General features: G+C 39.1%; 1 protein-coding gene and 1 long non-coding RNA gene across 2 annotated transcripts; one reads left to right on the plus strand and one right to left on the minus strand.

The window, feature by feature from the left end:
• Positions 1-3285: 3285 nt before the first annotated feature.
• Positions 3286-12815, minus strand: LOC135463617 (uncharacterized). Its single transcript, XR_010443561.1, has 4 exons — positions 12781-12815; positions 5609-5672; positions 4092-4211; positions 3286-3400 (listed from the first exon to the last, which is right to left on the minus strand). It is a non-coding gene; the product is annotated as an uncharacterized LOC135463617 (long non-coding RNA).
• A 740-nt stretch (positions 12816-13555) lies between these two features.
• On the plus strand, positions 13556-25988 carry LOC135463411 (solute carrier organic anion transporter family member 2B1-like). Its single transcript, XM_064740671.1, has 7 exons — positions 13556-14240; positions 15570-15656; positions 17829-18029; positions 18841-19005; positions 19524-19713; positions 25149-25213; positions 25717-25988. The coding sequence occupies exons 1-7, from the start codon at positions 13556-13558 to the stop codon at positions 25986-25988; spliced, it is 1665 nt and encodes a 554-aa protein (XP_064596741.1).
• The last annotated feature ends 702 nt before the right edge of the window (positions 25989-26690 follow it).

Here is a 26690-nt window from a genome sequence, read left to right on the forward strand (position 1 = left end):
GAAGTATCTAAATGTAATAACAAAATTGATATCTAACTGAGTGATATATCACATTTATCAGTGAAGGAAATCTTTACATTTCACTTTTATATAAATAATAAAATGGTAACGGTTTTATTGTAACTGTTCATATAAACAGAGTGGTGATGTTAAAAATGTGCTGTGTTTAGATGGCCTCCAGCTCCAGGTTAGTTCGATAGGCCTACATACTTTGGCTACAAAGCGTAGCTCCCCAGATCTTTCACGCTACGGCTAAAAGTTATAATTGATGGCTAATACGTAGTGAACAAAATCAACAAGTCAGGCATTGTGTCCAAAAGGCTTTTATTCAGGCCTTTCAATTTCTCTTGTATGGTGGACATGGATATTGCTGATGGTTGTGCCAGTTATGGACACACACATGCACACACGATGGGCGGTTGTTATGGACATTACGGATGGTTGCAGTCACGTATTACATACAGCGGTAGACGCATTTGTTTCTTGAGGTTGTGCCCTCATGGACCCAACACGTGTTCCGACCATCCTCGTAACGTCCGATATGGATGTGCTGTCCGCCGGTACACGTATTGGTTCCGTGCCAGATCACCTGGAAATCTGTCGACAGAATGCCGCTAGAGCGGATGCGGTCGAAAATAGCGCCACCAGATAATCCGACATCTAGCCAGAAGTCGGCCGCTCTACCAATGTCATGCTGCAAAAAACAACAACACGGATTACGTTAAATTGAGGAAGATCCAGCAAAATAAACAGATTACGCTCAAATTGAGCGGATGCGTTAAGTTCAGCCAAATGACTATCAACACAGATTAAAAATGGCCATTCACTTTTAATGTCGACAGAATAGCGCCTACCAAAACTTCATAAGTAGGGAAAAAGCATGTCATTCACTCTTTGTATTGCCCCAATCTACGTGCTGCAACGCACTGTGATTGTTGCCTGCACACACGGAAACTTCCAATTCGAAGTTATAGAATTTTTCTCAACGAACGTTTTATTATATAGTCTGGTGAGCAGTTTTACACACAAATGGGTCAACGCAAGAAGAAGCGTCACTCTAAATTGCTTGAATATAGCAATCCACTCTGCTCCGGAGCCAAGAATAGGATAGCGAGTTGATATCTGAGCGTTGGATTCAGCACGAACATAAATTTCCCACGATTATTGGTATCGCTTTGTCTTTTTCTGTAGCCTAATGATTTCTTGTTGCCATGGGCCAGCTTCACAAAAACCACGTAGCGTTACATCCACATAACTACCATAGCGACGTTGGCTTAATACCTACAATACTGGGCTCGGTTTCACGAAGCTCACTTAACGTTACGTTCATTTAACTACCACGGCAACCAGTAGTGTAGGCATTAAAGCTTGATTGGCAAATTGCGAGCTCGTAACGTTAAGAGAGCTTCGTGAAACTGGGGCCGGTAAATATATAAAGACATCTATTTATGTACAGCTCCTACTACTAAGAATCTGTCATTATGACAACTTACGTGGGATTTTCCGTTTCCGTTGCGATCGCCACTGGTCAGCCACAAACGAGTTCCGAAATGTGAGGCGATGTCCTGTAGTTTGCTTCTCACAATTGCATCATTGACCATGAAGCTTTTGTAGTCCACCCAACCGTGTCCTGAAATATGATGTCATAACTTTATATATGGATTGGGATGCCTTCTAAAAGAAGACCGATCTTAGAACAGATGTTTGTCTCAGGTTCACAAAATCAGGTACATGTATCAAAGTGTGGAAAAACGATACTTAGGGCATTACAAAATAAGAGATGTAAATCACATGGTTCAGACAGGTAGACCGGCCCGGATAGCACAGTTGGTAGAGCGTCCGCTTCGGGACTGGTAGATCCAGGATCAATCCTTGATCGAGTCACACCTAAGACTTTAAAAGAGGAAGTTGTAACTTCCTCGCTTGGCGTTCAGCATGAAGGGGATAGTGCAACGACTGGTTGACCCGTATCAGTATAATGGCTCGGGCGGGGCGGCTTACTTGCCTTCGGTAAGTCGTCTCAGTGAAGCAGCACTAAATAAAAGAGCGGTGGAAATCCGTCCTGCAACAAGGAGGCACATTACACGTACATGCACCCTAATGATTCCTTCGTCGTCATATGACTGAAAAATTGTTGAGTACGACGTTAAACCCCAAGCACTCACTCACTCACTCAGGCAGGTAAAGCACCTGTTTAGTGGGTCAAATAAAATTTTAACCGCGAAGATCGCGAGTTCGATATACGCTCTAGTTACAATCCAGTTTTCTTTACCCACATAAACTTCACCACCGTCGTATAAGCGAAAAAATGTTAGCGCGGTTATTGTAAGTGACATAAATGTCCTGGAAGCTGCAATGCTATTGCATTGAAATTAATAAATGAATAAAATAACGTCCCAGTGAATAAAGTACAGATATACGGGAACCTATGGTGATGTTGTGTGATTGGTGATTGTAGCTGAGACGGTTGGCTATGTCAATTGATGACGATTTCAGCACATTTCATACAAATCAAGCTCTGGGTGAACAAGTGGGAGTTAGAACAATTGATTGATTGATTTATTTATTTGGTTGGTGACCATCCGCAGGTTGCTGGAAGGCCTTCCCACTTACGACCGAAGAGGAAGTCAGCATGAGCTGGACTTGAACTCACAGCGACCGCATTGTTGAGAGCCTTCTGTGTCATTACGCTGCGCTAGCGGGCTAAGCAACTGAGCCATGGAGGCCCCCTAGAACGATTGGGTGAATCAGTTGCTGTGAGTTCAGGTCTAGCACATGCTGGCTTCCTCTCTGGTCGTACCTGGGAAAGTTTGACAAAAATCTTCGGAAGATCGTGGGTTTCCCCTGTGCTCTGCCAGGTTTCCTCTCACCACAATGCTGCCCACCGTCGTATAAGTGAAATATTGTTGACTATAATGTAAAAAACTAATCAAATCAAATCTATTCATCCTATCATCCAACCAGCCATCCAACAATCCATTCATTCATCTATCCATCATCCATCTATCCATTCATCCATCCATTCATCCGTCCGTATATAATTGATCCATCCGTCCATTTATTAGTCTGTAAATCCATCTGTCCATTCATATATTCATATGCACACATAGACCCATGCTCATATCTATCGTATCACTAAGTTTAAAATCAAAGGTTAATCGAACCATTGTGCTCTCACAAGATGTAAGAATATACATTTCTCTTATGTAATTTTCAAGTGGCATGCTATGTAGATAATCAATTTCAAAATGTTGCATATACAGGCCCTGTCCTTGCTCTTACTCACCTTCTGGCATACAGCATCTGTTGGACGCACTACCCGGACAAAATCCATTGTGGTAAGAGCCCGAACAATCCAGGCCGTCATTCTGGCAAGTTCCACCTAGCGGATCACACCTGTCTGGGAAAAAGGGAGACAACACCGAATTCCAAAACTGTATGTTAAGAATTATGAAAAAAAAACTCACTTAGAACCACATTGTTGTAGTCGATACAGAAAGCGTTCGCTTGAATTCATTATGGAGATTTGGACACCTAAAACGCTTCATTTTTATTATTCTTTAGACAGTTGTGGGAATATGATTGGTTTGTTCCCGCTTTGTACTTACACCCATTTTTCCAAAATGATTCCCTTACAAATTTTTTCCCACAGGTAAACGTGGTAAGTCATCCTGATACATTTTTCAAAAATTCTACCCTCAAATCAAATTCATTGGGGGATTGATCAAATCCATTGGCTGATTCAGTTGCACCTTTAGTCAGGGTTTTTTTTCAGGTACCTGACCAAGAGCGGTGGTTTCCTTGCGCATTCATGTCTCTATTACCGTTACGACATATCGCCATTATAAAAGAAACGTTGTGTCCAATGTGGTTAGACAAGAATCACATAAATGAATTCGTGAAACAATACCAGTTCATATTTCTTCTTAAAATTCTCTCACAACAAGGGAATGGCAAATTGTGACACTGTTAAGAGTCACTCATACGTTTTTTATTTTTTTTATCCTTGTGAGAAATATAATTACGCTCGAAGTTTAGGCATGATCAAACAAAATATCATAGGAGAACAACCCATGATCTCTGTGTCTTACCGGCAGGCAAGCAGCAGCGTATACGGGCACTTCCGGGACAGAGACTCGAACGATAGCGCCCCGAACATGAATTACTGTCATGCTGGCACGTGCCACCTAGCGGAGCACATCGGTCGTTCCCTAATAAAAGACAACATTAACATCAATTTCTTTTCCCATTGTTCTCTGTATCACCCTTCAGTGCACAAACTCAGTTTAATTGCTTAATTTTTCTAATTTTTGGGACTAATCTTTGGTCTGCTCTTTTTAGCCAATACACAAGTAATTACTAGATATACAAGACGAATATTTGGTTTCTTTCTTTGCATGGTTAGTCGATATAATGAACAACATATTCATATCTTTACTTCTCGAAAAAAATTGGACTGAGTTGTTATTCTTTGCTTTCTGCACTACTCATATCTGTCCTAAAAATTAGAAGAATTACGGTAAGTTGACGATTAAAGCATTGAGAGCAGTTTGTAACTGGGCGTTTTAACATCAATTTTAACATTACTTACTAGGTTATAAAAACATATATTTTTCAATACAAAGAAACATGACAGTTCATTAAACAAAAAATTTACACTCTTGTAATACAGAGAGTAAAACCTGTAGCATGTGGCCAGCGAAGGAAAACGAAAAAACTGACCGCTTAAAACAGGTGATTACCCAAGTCAGGTTGCGTGAAAGACCTTAGCAACATTTATCTGAACTATTTTTCCGATAACCTCTGCGTATTAATACAGGCCGTCCAGCAGGGAAAATTGTACTGGTCGTGACAGACTGACGCCACTAAGGGCACGTAACCGTTGATTACAGGAGTCCGTAAGTAAAGGTTTGACTGCTCATCCCGAAATAAATTTCGCAATTTGTTTTTTTCATTTTTTTTGCATATTTTGATGAGGTTGCTTGTCACATCCACCCTATCAATCATCAGTTGATGTTTTCTAACCCATCATTTTTGCACATTTTTCTGAAAACTGTGTCCAAGATTTATAATAGAATATATAAGGCCTATTCAATTAATCAAATAACGTCCAAATTTGGTTCTCGAGAGACTTTTCAGTCCAAGTTCTTAGATTTTGTAATCCATTTTCATATACACTTAGGTTTCGGTTACTTAGCAGGTTACAAAATGCTGCTTATTTCTTTTATTTATTTATTTATCTATTTGATTGGTGTTTTACGCCGTGCTCAAGAATATTTCACTTATTCAACGGCAGCTGGTATCATGGCTCGAGGAAACCGGACAGGGCCCGGGTAAACCCACAACTACCCGCAGACTGCTGGCATACCTTCCCACGTACCATTCCTGTTAAAGTGTCAACACCGCTGTTATAAAATTACGAGTATGTATTGATGTTCTTCAAGAGCATCACTGCATATGTACAATATATCCAGTGGTGTACGTTATGCAAAAAAAGCAAAAAAAAAAAAAAAAAAAAAAACCAACAACAACAAAACAAAAATTACGAAGGCTTGACCATTATTCAGTCCGTATATCCAAATACTTTCAGATTATTCAAAGCACATACCAAGTACCAGGCCAAGGGCCACGAGGAAGGTTAAAACACCCAGACGTTTCATTATGGAAGGTTTCTGAAAAAGAATAAACGCACTGATATGAACTTATTTCAACAAATGCGGGCACATTTACATACATAATGATGCTCACTGGAACAACTTATGTTATTGGCTGGAATTTGTGTCAGGTGTAATGAGGTTGATAAAAATGAAGTGTTTTTGTGAAATGGGTATGATTGGCCACAGTGATATATGATAGGCGGTGAATTAACTGGCTTATTTGCGGTATTCTAAGCCTCAAATCTCCGCATACAAACCTTCAGCTGAACAAAGACCGTTTATTTGTTTGTTTATTGTTGTTTAACGCCTTGTTTATTGGGTGGTGGTCAGTTTATGGATGGGGAATACCAGAGTGTCCCGGATTTAAAAACTGGCCTTTAATCCAACACATTCGATGTCCCACCACCCTCGTGACAAGATTACTTTTCATTCCATTTCCCGGTGAAAGCAATTGTGACGTCCTGACGTCATAGAAAGATGAAACATTTGTAACAAATGTGTGGGACATCCTTGATTGACAGTTCGGAAAGGTCTATTACAACCCAGCCAACATTCACACCGAAATGATGGATGACAAGTGATCATCAAAGAATGTAAGATTGTACAAGACTGTAAGACTTACACCAAGGCTCATTTAGAATGGGAGCAGGGGAACCTCCGATAGGACTGAACTCTTATCTCATGTGCCGCGTGGGTGTATCTTATTACTGAGCCACGCCACCCTTATTACTGAACCACGTCAACCTTATTACTGAACCACGTTAGGCTTATTACTGAACTGCGCTAACCTTATTACTGAACCACGTCAGCCTTATTACTGAACCACGTCAGCCTGACCACTGAACCACGACAGCCTTATAACTGAACCACGCCAATCTTATTATTGAAGCACGCCAGCCTTATTAATGAACCATACCAACCTGATTACTGAGCCACGTCAGCCTGATCTCTCAACCCAGACAGCCTTATTACTGAACCGCGCCAAAATCATCACTGGTCCACGCAAACATTTTAGAATTTATGAAAACGGGATGGTCGGCAATCACAGTTCACGCTCTTCGTGGTGATAAAGATGGACACACTCGGTACTGAGTGCTGTGAACTTTGATTACCGACCATAGCTCCTGGATTATTGCCCCAAAATGTGAAAATTTGGTTAAAATTGAAGACACATTTGACAATAAATACTTAACCTAATTGTTGAGTTAACACGTTATTTAATACTTAGAGAAATGTAAACTTGCTTCGTGCGTTTATATCTTTCTTGAGTATATTTACTGGATGAGTCAAATCCAGTGCGTAGTCAAGACACATTAGGTTTAGACATTAAAAGGTCATCATTCATTTAATAAGTAAATGTCAGTATGACGTGATGGTTTCTTCTGATTGAAACAAAATGACCTGCCCAGGAAATATTTACACGTGACATTCACAGATGCTGACAATACAAGCATTTAACACATTTCCCTTGGTTACACGATGTAACTCCTGGTTTATTCTCCGTTTTGTTTTTACAAAGATGTAACTGATAACTTTATAGAAATGTGGAACACCATTAACATCGTTATAAATATCTTCGACAAACACCACCAACAAATTTGTAAATATCTGCAAGAAACACCATCAACAAGTCAATAAATATCTGAGTAAAACACCATTAACAAGTCTAAAAGTATCTGAGTTAAACACCATCAACAAGTTCATAAGTATTTGAGTAAAACACCATTAACAAGTCTATAAGTATCTGAGTTAAACACCATCAACAAGTTCATAAGTATTTGAGTAAAACACCACCAACAAGTCTATAGATATCTGAGTAAAACACCATCAACAACTGTATAATGTTGAGCGATACAGCCTCAGCGACTATATAAATGCCTGTTTAACTAGAAGGCTTCTATCACGAAAAAAGGCATGCAAGTTTTCTCTAGATAACCACGAAAACAGCACAAGTGAAGTGATAATCTAGCACTGTATGTTACAGTGCAGTCCAACTTTCCCCTAGACATGACCGCAGGGATCACACTCACTGAAGTTCCCTACAAATTTTGAAATATGAACTAAATACTGGATTTTATACATAAATAACCTCACAGCTTGTCCAAAGATTGCTGAAACTGACAAGGGCACATGTCATACCTTGAACTTGACCACCTGACCTGCGAAACGTGCCCATTTTTTTCTTACACAGTGTAAATTTGCTGAAACAAAAGCTTATTCCCACAAAAATAAAAAAAAATCAATCCAATTTGATACTACAAGATACTGTGCTCTTCTCTGCTGCCAAAGGGAGCATTCAAAGGGAGATACAAGAAAATCTTACAACTAGTATTTGCAGAATGAATGCCAACTGTTAGAACAACAAGCTGTTGTCATGACACATATATGCCCCTCCCCCTCCCCCCGCCCCCCTCCACAAAGACGTAACTAGCGCAGCCACATTTTCTCCGTGCAGGTATGGGGGATTCTGAATGCTGCCACGACGGCAATGACACCAGCTCACAAATAGAATATTCAGCAGATTAACTTACCCTACAGAATTTTTAAAGCCTAACCTAACAAATTGCACACTACCTCACTCTATTTAAGGTGTGATGATGACAAAATGATGACATCATTTTTCTGACCAGTATTTACCCACCTAACACTTACCCGGCTTATCCTACCCCATTAATCTCCGGCTTATCTGACCCCATTAATCTCCGGCTTATCCTACCTTATTATACTCATCGGTATTTTCCACACGCAACATAAATTTATTTCCAATATAAAATCTGATAACTCTGTATAAATTCATCTCAAGTATAAAATCTGATAACTATATATATAAATTCACATCGGCCCCACGGGGCAATTAATTCAAACTGAATATGACTTGGATTTATCAGCAAACTAATAATAGGATCAGGTATTCTAAAAACACCACACTGGAGATGTAGCACATGGGCTGCATGGTGGGGCATTCTGGACTCTGAAAAGGTACGTCTTTATTTATTTGTTTATTTTTTTATTTGATTGGTGTTTTACGCCGTACTCAAAACTACGTCACTCATACGACGGTGGCCACCAGTATGGTGGGAAGAATCCGGGCAAGCACAGGGGAAACCACGACTACAAGTTGTTTGCAGAGCTTCCCACGTAGAGCCTTACAGGAAGCCATGAAGGACTTGAACTCACAGCCATCGCACTGGTAAGAGGCTTCTGGGCAATTGCACCGCGTTGGCGTGCTAACTAGCTGGCCCCAAGGACCCCGGTAGGTCTTTGAAACACACAGTATTCAACAGACAGGAAAACGGAGGAAAGGGTACTGACAGACCTTCTAATGTACGACCGGAGAGGAAGCCATCATTAGCTGGACTTGAACTCACAGCTAACGCATTGGTGAGAGGCTCTTGGGTTATTGCGCCGCACTGGCATGATAACCCACTTGACCAGGGAGAACCCTTTTTAATATAAGGCCTACCATTCCACTAAGTATATTGGTTATTTATTGATTTTATTATTCTTTCACTTGAATACATTTGGATATACTAAAAAAAATGAATCAGTTACTTTTAACAGAAAGTCTCTTGTCTGAGTGATGCTAGAATCAACAGAATTATTCTGTTAAATATAACACACATATTCTATTAGTTCAACATTAAGAGTCTATTAGATTGACAGAATGATCAGTTACTTTTAACAGAAAGTCTCTTGTCTGAGTGATGCTAGAATCAACAGAATTATTCTGTTAAATATAACACACATATTCTATTAGTTCAACATTAAGGGTCTATTAGATTGACAGAATATTATATTGAAAATGACACATTATTACGTTATAATAATAGAATACATTCTAGCGTCACTCGGACAACAGACTTTCTGTTAAAATTAACAAATTCATTTTTCTTTTAGTGTACCAGGACACGCCAAGTGGGATAGCATCAGTTTCGACATTGTAAATTATCCTTACTTGGATAGCAGTACCGCATTTGACAGTTGTTTTATAAGTAGCTATTAGATCCTGTGCATTATGATATGTAAAGATATCAATCTATGTTACAGGTTATTACTGCAAAAACAAATGCTCCATTAAACATCTTCACTCTGTGATTTTTAACTTTTCCACTGAGTACAGTTCATGAAATGAACAGGATCTCTGGCAGTCTACTTTATAATTGTGTGTAATTCCACGTAATTAAATCAATTATTTTCTTAGTTTTTAATACGTATCAGTTGTAAATCTGCACATTTACTTCCATGAGCTATTTACTGTTTGAATAGATCCTGGTTAAATTATCTATACTTACTTTTGACATTTCCACTAAAGTTATTGGTGTACGCTATTATGGACGCTATTATTAATGTAGTGGTGAAATATTAAGATTAATTTCTCAAAAACAACAAAAAAGAAAAAATTAAGATCAAAAAGAAAAGGTGTTCGATGTGTATTATATATGTATATAGCTTTTCCCCCACTTAAGGCGCCCACTTACGTTCTCCACTTACGGCCTCCACTTACATTCCCCATTTATGGTGCTGACTTTCAGCCTCCACTTACATTCCCCATTTATGGTGCTGACTTTCAGCCTCCACTTACGGCCTCCACTCTCTGTGCAATACTACAAAAATATTTCTTAACATATCGAACATAGCGTAAGAACTATGTTGAGAACAGTAGACACAGACACTGAGAAAAGTCGACAGAGAAAAGAACTACCAATAGAGACACATTACTAAGTCAGATGAGAACGGCTGGCATGTCTTGGGTTCGAGTTCTGGGATAGCTGTTTTTTGTGTTAGAACAGGGGAGTTTCGAGTCTTTTATTCTTAAAGTTTATAAATCGTCTTACTGTACCTTGTGACATGCGAGAACTGTTCGGCAACTGTTTTAATGCCGTATACCTGAAGAATGTTATTTGGTGTGAATGAACGACGGAGAAAACTGAGCTTAGCTTGAACCTGAAGAAAAGTGGCGTCTTTTGTGCCTCCAGAATACGGTGAGACAGGTGATCAATAAACTAATGTTAACAAAAGTTAATGTTAAAGCGAATAATCTTCACTAGTTGTATGAGACAGTAGAACTTTTGTTTACCATTAGCGACTTAACAGTTATATCTCAAAACTCCCTCATTATGTCTATATACATGGATTTTTGTATTCCCTGATGATGATTTCAAATCCTACTGGCACAGGCTCAACAAAAAAATATAAACGCGCGAATCAATTTGATATTGTTTTCTCTCAGTATTAAATAACGTTGTTAAATATATGGATTCCAGTGACGATTGTCATTTAAGTCTTGTATGTTATATCCGTACGTGGGAAGGTCTCGCAGCAACCTGCGGATTGTCGTGGGTTTCCCAGGGCCCAGTTTCCTCTCAGCATAATGCTGGCCACCGTCGTATAAGTGAAATATTCTTGAGTACGGCGTAAAACGTCAATCAAATAAATAAATAAATATATGTTCTATGTGTAAGGGTATTTTGATTGTTATAGCTGAATGACGTAAGATGCACGCAACCTAGCTGTGTTTGTGAAGTACACACACGATGGGCGCATTGTTTGTTTTCTTTCTGCAAATACCACTTGCAGTTAGGTCGTGTTCAACAGCATTGCATACTGCCGGAGTCATCGGCAACAAGGTAACAGGTAACGTTGATCGCACCAAGAACACTCATTCGCATTGAAGACGGGATGGATATAGGCCTGTGAACCCTCGATGCACACAATCACAAAATTAATCTATGTAACATTTCAGTAATGTGTTTTGCTTCAAGCACCATATTTGATAATTGCAGTCTAATAAGATAATGGCGTATGTGTATTTGCCACGTGGCTTGTATTAAAGTGCTAAATCAGTGATAGTGCTATTATGACAAACTCACCAATGACCGGCTCTATCCGGTTTCCTCCCACCATAATGCTGGCCGACGTCGTATAAGCAAAACACCAATCAAACCAATAAATAGATGAATAAATAAATAGATGAATAAATAAATAGATGAATAAATAAATAGATGAATAAATAAATAGATGAATAAATAAATAAATAAATAAATAAGTACAAGAGTGCATATACACTGCTTTTGACCTGCGGAGTTTTGCTTTAATCGAGCACACCTATATTTATTAGACAAACGCACCAAAACATAATGTCACTAACATGTTTTATATCGTATATCTGAAGTTATAAGTTTTCAGTCACTGAGTCAGCCGGCACATAATAAGACATAGACTTAGAATTTGTCAGTGAAACGGTCGAAGGTCGTAGGTTTAAGACTTGAGTTGCGATTTACGACTTGCAATAAAACGAGGGCTTGAGTCCCAGCGCCGGCTTCGAAAGTGTCGTAAGACTTCAGACCTGTATTCCCTACAATATGTAGTGAATAGTGAATATTTTCTTTACACTGGTATTAAGTATTATTCATGTATTTCACTGGTGTTTCACTGAAATTGAACACAAGAAAATTTCACTGATTATTTTAATACGGCGTTAAGCATTATGACGGAGAAAACTGGTCAAACTGTGTCAGGGTGTTTAGGACTTGGCGAAGGTCAAGGTCGATGTCCCGTAAGATTCCGTGCTCTTAGTTAACCTGACACCCGTCATATAATTGAATATAATCATCAACTGACAAGTAAATGAATATCAGAACAAAGATACCATACCGTTCTATTAAAATGTAACGATTTGTTTTTGGAAATAAACATACACTGTAACAAATTACACTGTAACTTTACAGTGAATAGTGCTGGCAACTTTGTTACCAGTTCTTTTCACTGTAGATTTACAAGATGTGCTGTTTAATATTTACACCCAAAATAACAGTATATTTCCACATATACCATTGTAAATAATCAGTTAACTCCATTGCAAATTAACAAAATCTATATATCTACCAACAAAATTAGTGAACATTAACAGCAAAGTGTACTGTAAATGGTCAAACCGCCACAGTTTTACAGATAATGCTGTAAATACACATCGACTAGAGTAAAATTACACCCAATAGGTGAAAAATTGAGCTGGAAAATGGTGTAAAATATTTACAACATGATTTACTGTAACAATATACAGTGCTTCAGGCTGTAAATTTTCATTCAATTCTTACAGTGTAGAAAATGGTCACTACTTTACCTTAGGAGCTGATCTATAAATTGTCATTCAGTCAGTTCGGCTCGGTAAACAGTGAAATGTGCCTGAGCTGTAGCTATATATATACAATTTGACATAGTTTAGCGCATGCGCATGGCAAGATCAGGTATCGCGCCCAGCAACAGTGTTAAAGTGCGAGACAAGTAAATGAGTTGTCTATGCTGCGCGGTTGATTAGGCTTATTCTTTGTCTTGCTAACTTTCAGTGCTGCTGAGCTCCAAGGTCAAATATCTGCAAGGTCAAAATGTTGTCCTTTGGATCGAGCAGCCATTTTTTTCTAACCGACATTCATTCTCAACAAGAACACTAAAGACTCTGTAAAAGTCCCAAAACGAAGGTGTTTGTGTTTAGAGTAATATGTGTAATTTCTGAATTTGTTTATTAAAAGATCTAATTCAGATTAGAAAAAAACATTATTCAATATCGATCATGCAAATTTAGTTGTGACCTTATTAGATGACATTGTGCCTTTTCACCAGCGATGTACTACATGTTCTTTTTATTCATTTCAGTATTCTATTTTTTCATCATAACGTGAATGTGAAACAGGCGATTGTCCAACAATCTGGACTTTTTTCTTCATTCTGTTACATGATTATGTTGATTTGTTGTTAACATATATTTTTCAGCCATTACGCAGAGAATATGCCGGCGATCGTCAAACAATCCAGACGGAAAACACAAGCATTTTTCTTCAATTAATTATATGCTTTTTTGTTTATTTCCATAACATATTTTCCAGTATTGCGTAAGAATAATGCAAGCGATCATCCAACACTCTGGGCTGGAAACATCCGTCGAAAACGTGACAGAACCTTTGCGGAGAGATTCTTTGGAAAAGGGCGCGAAACTGACCTGCTTTCCAAGATGGCGGCGGCTTTGCCTGATAAGGACATTTGTGGTAATCGCAGGGGTGGGTGGTCTTTTCGTCAGTATTTTACGTATTTACATCAGCTCTCAGATTTCCACCATCGAGAAACAGTTTGGCTTCAGTAGCGCTAAGAGCGGCTCAGTAAAGATAGGCTACAACATCGGATACCTGATTTTTGTGATCCCAGTCAGCCATCTTGGCTCCACCTCCCATCGCCCCCGAATCCTTGGCGCCATTTACCTAATGATCGGCGTTGCTGGTATCCTAGCCGCTGTACCTCATTTCATTCTAAAGCCACGCCAGTTCAGCCCGAGATTTCTTAATAAATCCGACACTTCAGCCTGGGTCTTGGCCATGTTATGCCGTAATGATTCTCTACCAGCAAATCTGACGGATGTTGAAAACTGCGAGGCGCAACAGGGAAGCTCTCACATTTCTGGATCCTGGATTGCCTATGGTCTTCTGGCGGCTTCTTACCTTTTGCAAGGAATGGCGAATGGCCCCAGGACTTCGCTTCAGATCTCGTATGTGGATGACAACGTTGAAAAACATTCGACTGGGTACTTCGTAGGTGGGTATGTGCATATCGTTGAAAAGAACAGAACAGTGGTAACAACTGGAAAGCACTCAGCGAAAGCACATATAAAACACAGCCAAGTGTAAAAGTTCCACCATTACAGCCAAAGGGACAGTACTCTTGACACACATCAGTTGCTATGTTTTATCAATCAAAGTGTATCTCCATTTAGAGCTATGAATGTAATTAAGAAATGGACATTGAAACGAACTATTTCAAGCCAAAAATATTGTTATGACGTCACTGATACAATCTGGGTCCTAACAGATCACCATAGAATCATGTGTTTTAAATGCATTTCAGTCGGTTAGAAAAATTATAAAAAAATAAGCGAACTATTTGCCTGGACAGGGTATAATTGTCTTTCGTCAGATGAATACTTCTTTCTTTGCCCTGAATACACCAGCTCTTAGCCCCACGCCGACCTGTGTACAAAATGGCAACCAAATGCATAGCTTTTTCCTTAAAGTTACTGACAGACGGGGAGACAAATACCAGAAACGTCACTTCCTTTGGCTTTTGTAACGAGAGGGGATTATAGCAAAACGGTCTACTCTTTTATTTAATGATGTATAGAAATCAGTGGAGATCCTGGCACTGATTGTTCTGAAATTTGTGTAAAGTAAGTCCACAAGGTTTCTTCTGTCCATTTATCTATGGAATATTGAAGACATAAAAGTAAACCTCTTTGCAAATAACGCATTCCAGCCATCTGCATTTTTTTAAGGCGCGGGGTGAATTTACTCCCCAAAAATATACCTTCTTAGGGTATGAAAATGATGTAGTGAAACTATAATAAATTTTCTAAGGGATGACATAATGAATATTCCTGTAAACTTCTTATGAATTAATGGATCAATAAGTGACTAAATGCCTATGCAACTTCGTTGGCTCTGAAGGTTAAAGCGGTGGCTCGCTCCTTCACCAACGAGGTCGCGAGTTCGAATCCAGCCTTGCATGTCGGAGGGCGATGGATTACTCCGGTCATTCCCCTTTTCACAGGCATATACATGAAAAGATCGTGACAATGACATTCCACATCAAGCAAATAAAAGAAAATGCACTTAGGCGTCATCGTTTCCATAAAGCAGAATACTGATTACCGAATTAGTTTTATATAGGCCATCATTAAAGTATATTTTTATTTGTAATCACATTCTTGCCTATGTATTCCATCATAACAGTAACACTGTATGATTACAAACTAACCCAACTAGTTTGAAATTTATCTCCGTATATATTTTACTTCATCTCATCGATGCGGTAAAGTTTGAAAGCGCCATCTTTTTAGTTAAAAACAATTTGCTTATCTCTGTTTAACAGGTATAATTACGTTTCTGAGCATACTTGGCGGCGTTGCGGCGTTTTTGCTCGGGGGACTCTTTAATCGACTTTACGTTAACCTGTATGGTAAGTACACTGACCTACATGAAGTGTCATGTTATTGCGATCAAATGGAAAGAACACAAGACTGAACATCATCAAGAATTTTTGCTGGAGGTGACATGACCAATCCTGAGTTGCACATTGCGAACTTTTGTCACATTTTGCTGCAGCTCGAGGCAAGTCGGATCTCAAAAAATAAGTATATCTAGCATAAAATAATGAATAATGATACCCGCGAAAGGAAATGGCAGATATGCATACGTGTCTATACATACATACATACATACATACATACATACATACATACATACATACATACATACATACATAGATGCATGCATGCATACATACATACATACATACATACATACATACATACATACATACATGCATACATGCATACATACATACATACATACATGCATACATGCATAAATACATACATACATACATACATACACACATACATACATACATACATACATACATACATACATACATACATACATACATACATACATACATACATACACACATACATACATACATACATACATACATACATACATACATACATACATACATACATACATACATACATACATACATACATACATGAAAGACAGCACTTGACTAATGTTTATGTACACTGTTTAAGACTGCCATTCAAATTATCTTAACCCGGCATAAAATATTTTTTTGAAATTTTTTCAAGCCAAGTAAAAGTTTAGTGAAACATCGTCTTCTCACAGCTTTAGCGCATCTCCATTATCGACAGCCGAGGTGATGCTCTACTCTCTAAAGCCGAGGTTATTTTCGGTATTGTAGTCAAGGCCCAAGTGATACATAGCTTTCTCGGAGATTTGACCCACTGGAAGGATATTTCTCCTACTGTTTCAGCTGTAGATACAGTAACCCTGCTATATCATTTACAGTTAATTAGACTGCAGATGCACGGCCGGGGGTATTTCTGGTTCAGGCTGTCGCCTCAGGAGGGGTTGTACTTGTGGCTTTGACCCCTATTACATATTAAGAAAATTGTAATAAGACATACATAGCAACTACTAGATTCAATTCTGAAAGAAAATGAAAATAAATCTAAGCACGACTGAGGCTGAGCTAAGCATTCGACTGCCGCTGAATTTTGTGCTTCATTTTTGTTTTGGTGTATTCCAAGATGAGAGCAATGCTGACCTAGTTATCGCCGACATCAGAGAATGCATCTCGGCTTGAACACGGCGTTTGCATAATTTTACTGTATTTTATAAAAGAAAACAGAAAAAAAACAGAAATGTGGATAAAAGTCTCAAGATGTCTGCCTTGATTCACACCAGCCATTTGTGCAATATTGCCATTTTGTTCTACATGTTATTCGGTAAAATAATAAAGTATAATAAGCTTGAGAAACCTGCTTTCGACTGAAATATGTTTTAGCCGGGTGCTGTCTTGTTCTTTGAACGTTTTTTTGGTCATAATCTGTGTCTTCTTGTTGTGGGGTGAGTCCATGCCGCCAATTGCAGCCACCTCTAAAGTATCATGCCGAGACACGAGACATAACACCCCACCCAGTCACAAGAAACCGGGTCTTACTCTAACCTCTCAATGGTGAGCGCCAATCAAATGCGGCGACAACGTCAACCATTTTTAAAGTGTTTGGTATGTCCAGCTCTGGACTTAATTAGAAAACTATTCTAACTGTGCTTTCTTTGAAATGGTACGCACGAGTAGCATGTGTTCAGCCTCTCAATGACGAAAAGCAATACTGGCAGTGAGTATGAATGAATTTACAGATAGCTAAACTTGGGCGAAAAGCCAATAAAAGCAGATTAGTACATGTGTCTATACCGTTACGTCTCTCGCAAAGTAAATACAACTTGTCATCGATATATAACATAGTAATGCTATTCACATTAACTTGGAGTTGGTGGGGAAAGTGGGGGGGGGGGGTGTTAGGGCTTTTGGAGGCACAATGACCCAGGAACCTCTCACCAGTTTCTCTCGGGCCTTACGTGAGAAGGTCTCTCAGCAACTTGCAGATGGTCTTGGGTTTCTGCATAATCTGACCGTTTCCCTCCCACCATTATGCTGGCCACCGTCGTATAAGTGAAATATTCTTGAGAACGGCGTAAACATCAATCAAAAAAAATATATCAGTTAAATAAATGCTGCCGTTTAAATAATATATCTTTGATGTAGATCCAGGATTCGGTCCTAAAGATCCCCGCTGGATTGGTGCCTGGTGGCTGGGCTTTCTGGTTTTTGGGACAACGTCCGCCATATGGTCGGTTTCCTTCTTCTTCTCATTCCCAAAACGCATAAACACACACGAAGAAGGAAGAACAGAAAAGGCGGCAGTGAAGAAGAAGAAAAAGAAGAAGAGATCTCAGCACATGAAGGGTATAAGAACATTTTACATATGTAGACCTGTATTTAAGGTCATGTAAAAACAGTGAAAGACAATATCGACCAAAGAAGTCAGTCCGAGACAGATTTTGTTTTAGAGGGTTCACAAACCCATTCACCAACTGATTATTTATGTATTTTATTTTTCTGAGTGTTTTGAGCCATCCTCATGAGTACTTCATTTAAACGATGGCCTGGATAACGTGTTGGTATTTTTCAAATGCGACAAAACCTGTCTGATATATACAGTAACAGGGAACTAAAAAGTAAAGCATTTGTTGAAATTTCACCTTGAAGAATCTCTCTTCTTCAACGATGGATACGACGTTAAACCCAAGCACTCATTCACTCACTCTAAGATGGATAATCAGTTTAACTCTTAGCCAAACTGAGAGAGTCAGTAGTCATAAAGTAATTAGTGAAATCTCAGTCACTCATGGACTCCGATTACAAATGGATTTTTGTCTCAGCATCTAGTGTCACAAACACTTTCTGGTTATGCCTTTCTGTTTGGGGAGAGTATGTAGCGGTTTAAAGCCTGATAAACTGATGTTTTTCTAAGATATTCATTTCGTCGACAGCTTGTGTCTATTTGCAGGTCTTACTCCACGAGTGTATGTACTATAAAATATCCTATTTCTTTTTTGATCTTTGGGATTGTTAGGCTGAAGTAATATTCTCGTAACAATCGAGGGATCCTTAGTCATTGGGATCGTTGGTTCGAATCCAGCTCTCGCTGTTCTGCGGTTAAATCAAGACGTTTGACAATTAAACAGTAATTATCTTGTGTTTGTACTTCTGACAGACTTACTACCAGCGCTTGGACGACTGGTAAAGAATCCTGCCTACTGCTGCAATGTCCTGGCCCAAACGTTAACCTCCTTTGCTCTTTGGGGAAAGATCGCTTTCATGGCAAAGTACATAGAACTACAGTTCGGAATACCAGTCTGGAAAAGCAATGTAATAGTTGGTAGGTGTACCTCTGTAACTTTTGCGTTTATTTGTGACTGGCGTTTAAAGAGCACCGATTATAAAGAGAACACCATACGCACCCAAATAAGAAAGAAAACATACAAGTTGGAAGACTTTACCGTCTGCATAGCCTCAGAAGAGGCAAGCATACTCTTCTTCACACAAAAAGATTGCAAAACACAGATTGGACGAACTGTAGCCTCTAGGCATATACATGCAACGAAAAGGAAGGACTAAATGTCTAGATACACATACGTTTAACTTAAAATTTTGTACCCATAGTTGTCGAACGCAATAAAACGCCACTTGTCTCACTTGTGCCATCTTAGTTTCATGCCTTTGACTGTACTTACATGTACTAACATTGCCTCTATAATAATAAGAATGTTTTAAATTTTTCCATATGTTTTATCTTTAGAGTACATTGTTAAGTGCATTCCTTTATTTACTTGATATTACGTGATTTTGTCTTTTCGTCTATTTTTTTTAGATGAATTCAGGTTTTTACTTTAACAGCTATGGCGTCGGCTGCAGTCGCGGATATCGGTGCTCTCACAGGAGGGGTGCTGATATCGAGGTTACGTCTTAACCCACTGAGTATGTTTAAGCTGATGACTGTAGCTATTACCTTGTCTACAGCAGCCAGCGTGGGCACGACTTTGTTTACTTGCTCGGACAAGCTGGAGATCGATGTCTTAAAACAAAGGTAAACCCGTCTTACGCTTTTGTTTAGGCGTCAGTAAAAGCTTATTGCCTATTTCCCCACTTTCCTATACGTCGGCTCATTTCAAAAATCGCAAATACCCTGTTATTTATTAAATACATACAAACTTAACTAAACTTTTGGCCCTGGTTGTACAAAACTGGTTTAAGACTTAATAACAGATTTGACTTTAAGCCAAGTCTTCAGTTTTATACCTATGTACTGGTACATTAAACATGAATTAAAACTGCGGCAGTTATATTTTGACTTCAGAGAACTGTATTGGCTGCTTAGTTTGATTAAAATTATACCATATAACTTAATACCAGTATTAGATACTACACTTTGGGACAACTGGGCCCAGGGTGGTGACAGTGTTAAATATGATACTCATCTACCAAGCACTTTTTCTGCAATTTAACGATGCGCATAAAAGTCCAAAGTGTATACCTATAGTCAGGTAAAGCGAAACACATAATGCACCGATACATGACAGGCTTTCTTAAAAGCGTTTAGGGGCCTCCGTGGCTCTGTCGGTAAAAGCGCTAGCACAGGCTAATGACCCAGGAGTCTCTCACCAATGCGGTCGCTGTGAGTTCAAGTCCAGCTCATGCTGGCTTCCTCTCCGGCCGTACGTGGGAAGGTCTTCCAGCAACCTGCGGATGGTCGTGGGTTTCCCCAGGGCTCTGCCCGGTTTCCACCCACCATAATGCTGGCCGCCGTCGTATAAGTGAAATATTCTTGAGTACGGCGTAAAACACCAATCAAATAAATAAATAAATAAATAAATAAATAAAAGCGTTTACCGACTTATATAGTATGAGTTAATCTTTTCTTCTATATTGAAATAGTGTCGAAATCAGAATAGACAAATTAAGAATACTATGGCACCATTTTTAAATTGTGATTTGACGTGTAAGATTTTCTTGACTTCCGGTGTTTTGTGTTCTCCCGCAGAAGACAACCTCTGTAACCAGCGCGGCGTGCACGTCTGTGCGTCACACATAGAAAGTTCCTCAGTAGGTCGCCAACAGTCAGTGGTTTATTTCGATCACTCCGGTTTCCTCCACGCATAAAATTGATTTCCATCGCACAAGTGAAAAAAGTCTTGAATATGACTTTAAAGAAAAATCAAATAAATCAAATAATTAAACTCCAATTTGAGATTTGAAGAAATGTTTTGTATAATGTCACTTTATCTGTGCTTCTCGCCAACTAACTTGAGCAAATATACATTTTTAAAATCACATACAACTTTGCACCAAACACTGGGGACATAATTATGTTGATATAGCTCATACTGTGTGTGTGTATATACTCAGCATAACCATATTTGGCTTTTCCATGGATACCAGTAAACCATTGTGTGGTTCAAACTGCTCATGCGTAGACCAGGAAGTGTTTCCGGTCTGCGGGTCAGACGGAAGCGAATATCTGTCGCCATGTTTTGCCGGATGTGCGGAATCAGCCAATCAGGTAAGACTTATATGCGTTTCAGCAAAAATAACGGTTAGGCCTATAGGAGCGCGTTGATTTTCCGCGTTATTTTTGATTGATTCATTTATTTGATATGTGTTTTACTAAGGAATATTTCATTTGCACGACGGCTGTCAGCGTTATGGTTGGCACATCCCGGGGGAAATCCACGACCATCCGCAAGTTGCACTATTTTTGAAGTGAATTGGTCATTTCGAAGTGAAATATGTACCATGCCAAACATTCACGTGATTCACGTGTGTCACATCACAACGTGATGCGTGCATTTTTTCCGTCATATCTTTTTCGCTGTCGCTCTTTTAAGTGAGATCGTATATTCGTAGACGACATATGATGGTGACACCAGGCGTAGAGATGAACGTCCAGTTGAGATCTTGTGTAATCGCTGCAAGACGTTACTTACTGTGGTACCGGCTGAAAAGGATGGCGTATGCAGTATATTCTCCTTTGACCTAAAGCATATTGATCTTTTGAATATCAACGTATTTGGGCTTCTTTTCAGAATCCTATGTATCGTCACCCGTTCAAGTTTGACCCGCACAGCGTGTGTCATGTGGTAATCAATCGTGCATCGCTTTTTTTAAAAATTAGTACACGTACAAAGACAGGAACTAGGTTTTGGTTTCCCCCTTTAGACATTCCAGCAGTGTTCTTGCATCGGTTCAACCGGAAACGGAAATGCAGTCCCAGGATTCTGCACACAAGCCAAGTGTTCTTCAATGGTACCGTTTCTTGTTTTGCTGTCAGTGTCCGTGCTATTCAAAACTATAGGCGCTATAACCGGGACACTGTTAGCTGTACGGTAAGTTCGGTAAATATTTATTTCATTTTGGGAAATAATAAGCTATAGCTCACATTATTTTCGTATCTCCTGTATATCTTGTATATACGAGGAGTCAGTTGATGAACTAAGCGTCCTTGAGGCCAGTCCGTTTGCATTATTTTTATTTGTGCGTCTATCACACTGCCGTCGCTGCTCTAGGCCCAATTGCACAAAGCGCTCTTAATGTTAAGAGCACGTAACTACCACGGCAACCAGCATATTAGGCATTACGTCGCATTCGTAATTAACGTTAAGAGGGTTTCGTGCAAATGGGCCCTGGTCTTGCTCTCTATGCTGTACGTCTATCACACTGCCGTCGCTGCTCTGGTCTTACTCTCTATGCTGTACGTCTATCACACCGCCGTCATTGCTCTCGTCTTGCACCTAATGTCGTTCGTCTGTCACACTGCCGTGTCTGCACTGGTCTTGGTCTTCATGCTGTAAGTTTATCACACTGCTTGCTGTCGCTGCTCTGGTTTCGCTCTCTATGCCATACGTTTTTCACACTGCCGTCCCTGCTCTGGTCTTGCTGTCTATGCCTTACGTTTATCACACTGCCGTCGCTGCTCTGGACTTACTTTCTATGCCGTACGTCTATCACACTGCTGTTGCTGCTCTGGACTTACTTTCTATGCCGTACGTCTATCACACTGCTGTTGCTGCTCTGGTTTTACTTTCTATGCCGTACGTCTATCACACTGCTGTTGCTGCTCTGGACTTACTTTCTATACCGTACGTCTATCACACTGCTGTTGCTGCTCTGGTTTTACTTTCTATGCTGTATGTCTATCACACTGCTGTTGCTGCTCTGGTTTTACTTTCTATGCCGTACGTCTATCACACTGCTGTTGCTGCTCTGGTTTTACTTTCTATGCTGTACGTCTATCACTCGCTGTCGTCGCTGCTCTGGTTTTGCTTTTTATACTGCACGTCTCTAATTTTTTTGAATATCATCTTATTATCATCTTATTATTATTATTATCATTGCGTTCACGAAAAATACTGTTCTCCATTATAACATTCGGGTATTATCGAATATTATCTTTGAAATATGTTAAGTACTTTATGCTCACTGTACTATTTTGGATAATTAATTAATATTTAGCTGACAGTAATAATTCAGCAACTATCATGTGGCCGTTTGTGCAGGGCCACAAATTTAGTGTTCAATGAAGATCATGATTAAGGTCTTAAAAAAGTTCTTCCCAACATCTAGTTTCAAATTTTTATTTGACTTTGGGCGTGATTTTGTCTTGAATATAATTTACCGTCTTATGATTTGAACTTGTTCTTGCCATGATATGACCGCAATATTGCCGGAGTGGTGTTAATCGCTAATCTCTCATTCATTCATTCTGCCAATATGGTGTGGATACATATATGTGAAATGTGGGAAAGTCTTTCAGTAACTTCCCAAAGTTCGATGGTTTTTGCTTCCTTCATAAAACTGACCGCCATCGTGTATAAAGTGAATAAGTCTTGAAATTGAGACTAAATAACACTAATGACATAAAAAATATGTATTTTAGGATGGTTACGTCCAGGGGCTCACAATTTGATATGCTTCAATTTTGCTGGCTTGGCGCTCAGGACTGTGAGGTTGAAGCAAACAAGCAGGACTTATGTCAGTAGAATGTGACTGGTTGGGTGTCATATCTGGTGTCTTTGACTTTAGAGGTGGCATCACTATGGTGGTATGGACCCGCCCTGCTACAAACGACACAAACCTAGTGATTGCTCGCCGTCATATGACTGAAATACATACATACATACATACATACATACATACATACATACATACATACATACATACATACATACATACATACATACATACATACATACATACATACATACATACATACATACATACATACATACATACATACATACATACATACATACATACATACATACATACATACATACATACATACATACATACATACATACATACATACATACATACATACATACATACATACATACATACATACATACATACATACATACATACATACATACATACATACATACATACATACATACATACATACATACATACATACATACATACATACATACATACATACATACATACATACATACATACATACATACATACATACATACATACATACATACATACATACATACATACATACATACATACATACATACATACATACATACATACATACATACATACATACATACATACATACATACATACATACATACATACATACATACATACATACATACATACATACATACATACATACATACATACATACATACATACATACATACATACATACATACATACATACATACATACATACATACATACATACATACATACATACATACATACATACATACATACATACATACATACATACATACATACATACATACATACATACATACATACATACATACATACATACATACATACATACATACATACATACATACATACATACATACATACATACATACATACATACATACATACATACATACATACATACATACATACATACATACATACATACATACATACATACATACATACATACATACATACATACATACATACATACATACATACATACATACATACATACATACATACATACATACATACATACATACATACATACATACATACATACATACATACATACATACATACATACATACATACATACATACATACATACATACACACATACACACATACACACATACACACATACACACATACACACATACACACATACACACATACACACATACACACATACACACATACACACATACACACATACACACATACACACATACACACATACACACATACACACATACACACATACACACATACACACATACACACATACACACATACACACATACACACATACACACATACACACATACACACATACACACATACACACATACACCCATCCACCCATCCACCCATCCACCCATCCACCCATCCACCCATCCACGCATACACGCATACACGCATACACGCATACACGCATACACGCAAACTTACATACACGCATACATACATACAGTCCTTCGATTTTTGTCTCATCAGATGCGTTGATAAAGAAGATAAAGCCGTGGCCCTGGGCAGTATGGCGTTTGTCAAGCGTGTGATGGGTATGTTCTTATTTGTGTCTTTATTCATTTCCCGGCCGAGTGGTTAGCGTGCTATCGCAGTAGAATGATTCATGAGACTCTCAACAATGCGGTCACTATGAGTTCAAATTCAACTTATGCTGACTTCTTCTCCGAACGTACGTGGGAAGGTCTTCCAGCAGGCTACGGATGGTCGTGGGTGTCCATTGTTTCTCTGCCTTGTTTCTTCCAACCATGACCTCTCTTGTATAAGTGAAATATTTTTGAGTACGGCATTAAGCCTCAAGCAAATGATTGTGGTATGAGGGACAACTAAAATGAAGACGCTATGGTCAAAATTCTTATCCAGGATTTTGAAACGATATTTTTCCGGTAAGAGTTTCAGAGTAAATCTTACAGAGTTAGAAAGCAACTCTGAAACAATTGAGGTGGCTGTTTTAAGTCTCTTTCCAACCTCCTTCCTAAATAACTAAGGTTATATTATTGCTTGTCTATTTTTGAAAAAAAAAAATCTAAACTTCTAGGAGAACTACCCAGCGGACCCGTCTTTGGGCTCGTCATCGATTCAACCTGTTCAGTTTGGAACCGGACGTGCGAGGGAACTGGAGCATGCGCTCTTTACGACAACCAGTCATTACGCTTTGGCTATCTTGGACTATGGGCAGGGTTGAAATTCCTTGCAACAGTTGCCTCAGTCGTGGGATATCTCTTTGAACGGAAGCGCCTTGGTGGCGATCGGACTGTGGAGAAAACTGATGTGGATGAGAAAATGATCATGGACACTGCAGCCATCTAGCGAAATGGTATGAAATAGGAAAGGCCTAGAACTGACGGTACATGTTGTCTACATGTAGGTCAAAAAACACATGCCGGCACTTGAGAAGACTCGCGAGTTCAAGCTGGTTTGGGCGAGACATAGTAGGAAATCTGATTAACGCAGGAAAGGAAAGGAACATGTTTTCTATTTCAAAATGTTAAACTGCACATGCTCGGTTTTGATCGCTAATTGCCTCTTGTAATGTCCCAACTATTAAACAGACTGGGAACTAGACAATAGGTGTGGAGGGTAATTTATTTTGATGAATGGCGACACCAGTCACCCAAACTACTATCGACTTTACACTAAACCCTATTTCTGACACTGCTATATCTGACATTGTTCGTAGGTTTTACTATAATATAACCTTTATAAAACAACTTTATTTTATATCTTGTAGCATATGATCTTACGACAATATGGCATTAAAGATGACTTTTAGAGCCATCTTTACCTTCTGGCGTCAGGCTTTTATTCTAACGTAACACGTGGGGCCTCCGTGGCTCAGTTGGTTAGCGCGCTAGCGCAGCATAATGACCCAGGAGTTTCTCACCAATGCGGTCGCTGTGTTTTCAAGTCCAGCTCATGCTGGCTTCCTCTCCGGCTGTATGTGGGAAGGTCTCTCAGCAACCTGCGGATGGTCGTGGGTTTCCCCCGGGCTCTGCCCGGTTTCCACCCACC

Source organism: Liolophura sinensis, chromosome 3, assembly GCF_032854445.1.
Source record: "Liolophura sinensis isolate JHLJ2023 chromosome 3, CUHK_Ljap_v2, whole genome shotgun sequence".
NCBI classification, from domain to species: Eukaryota; Metazoa; Mollusca; class Polyplacophora; order Chitonida; family Chitonidae; genus Liolophura; species Liolophura sinensis.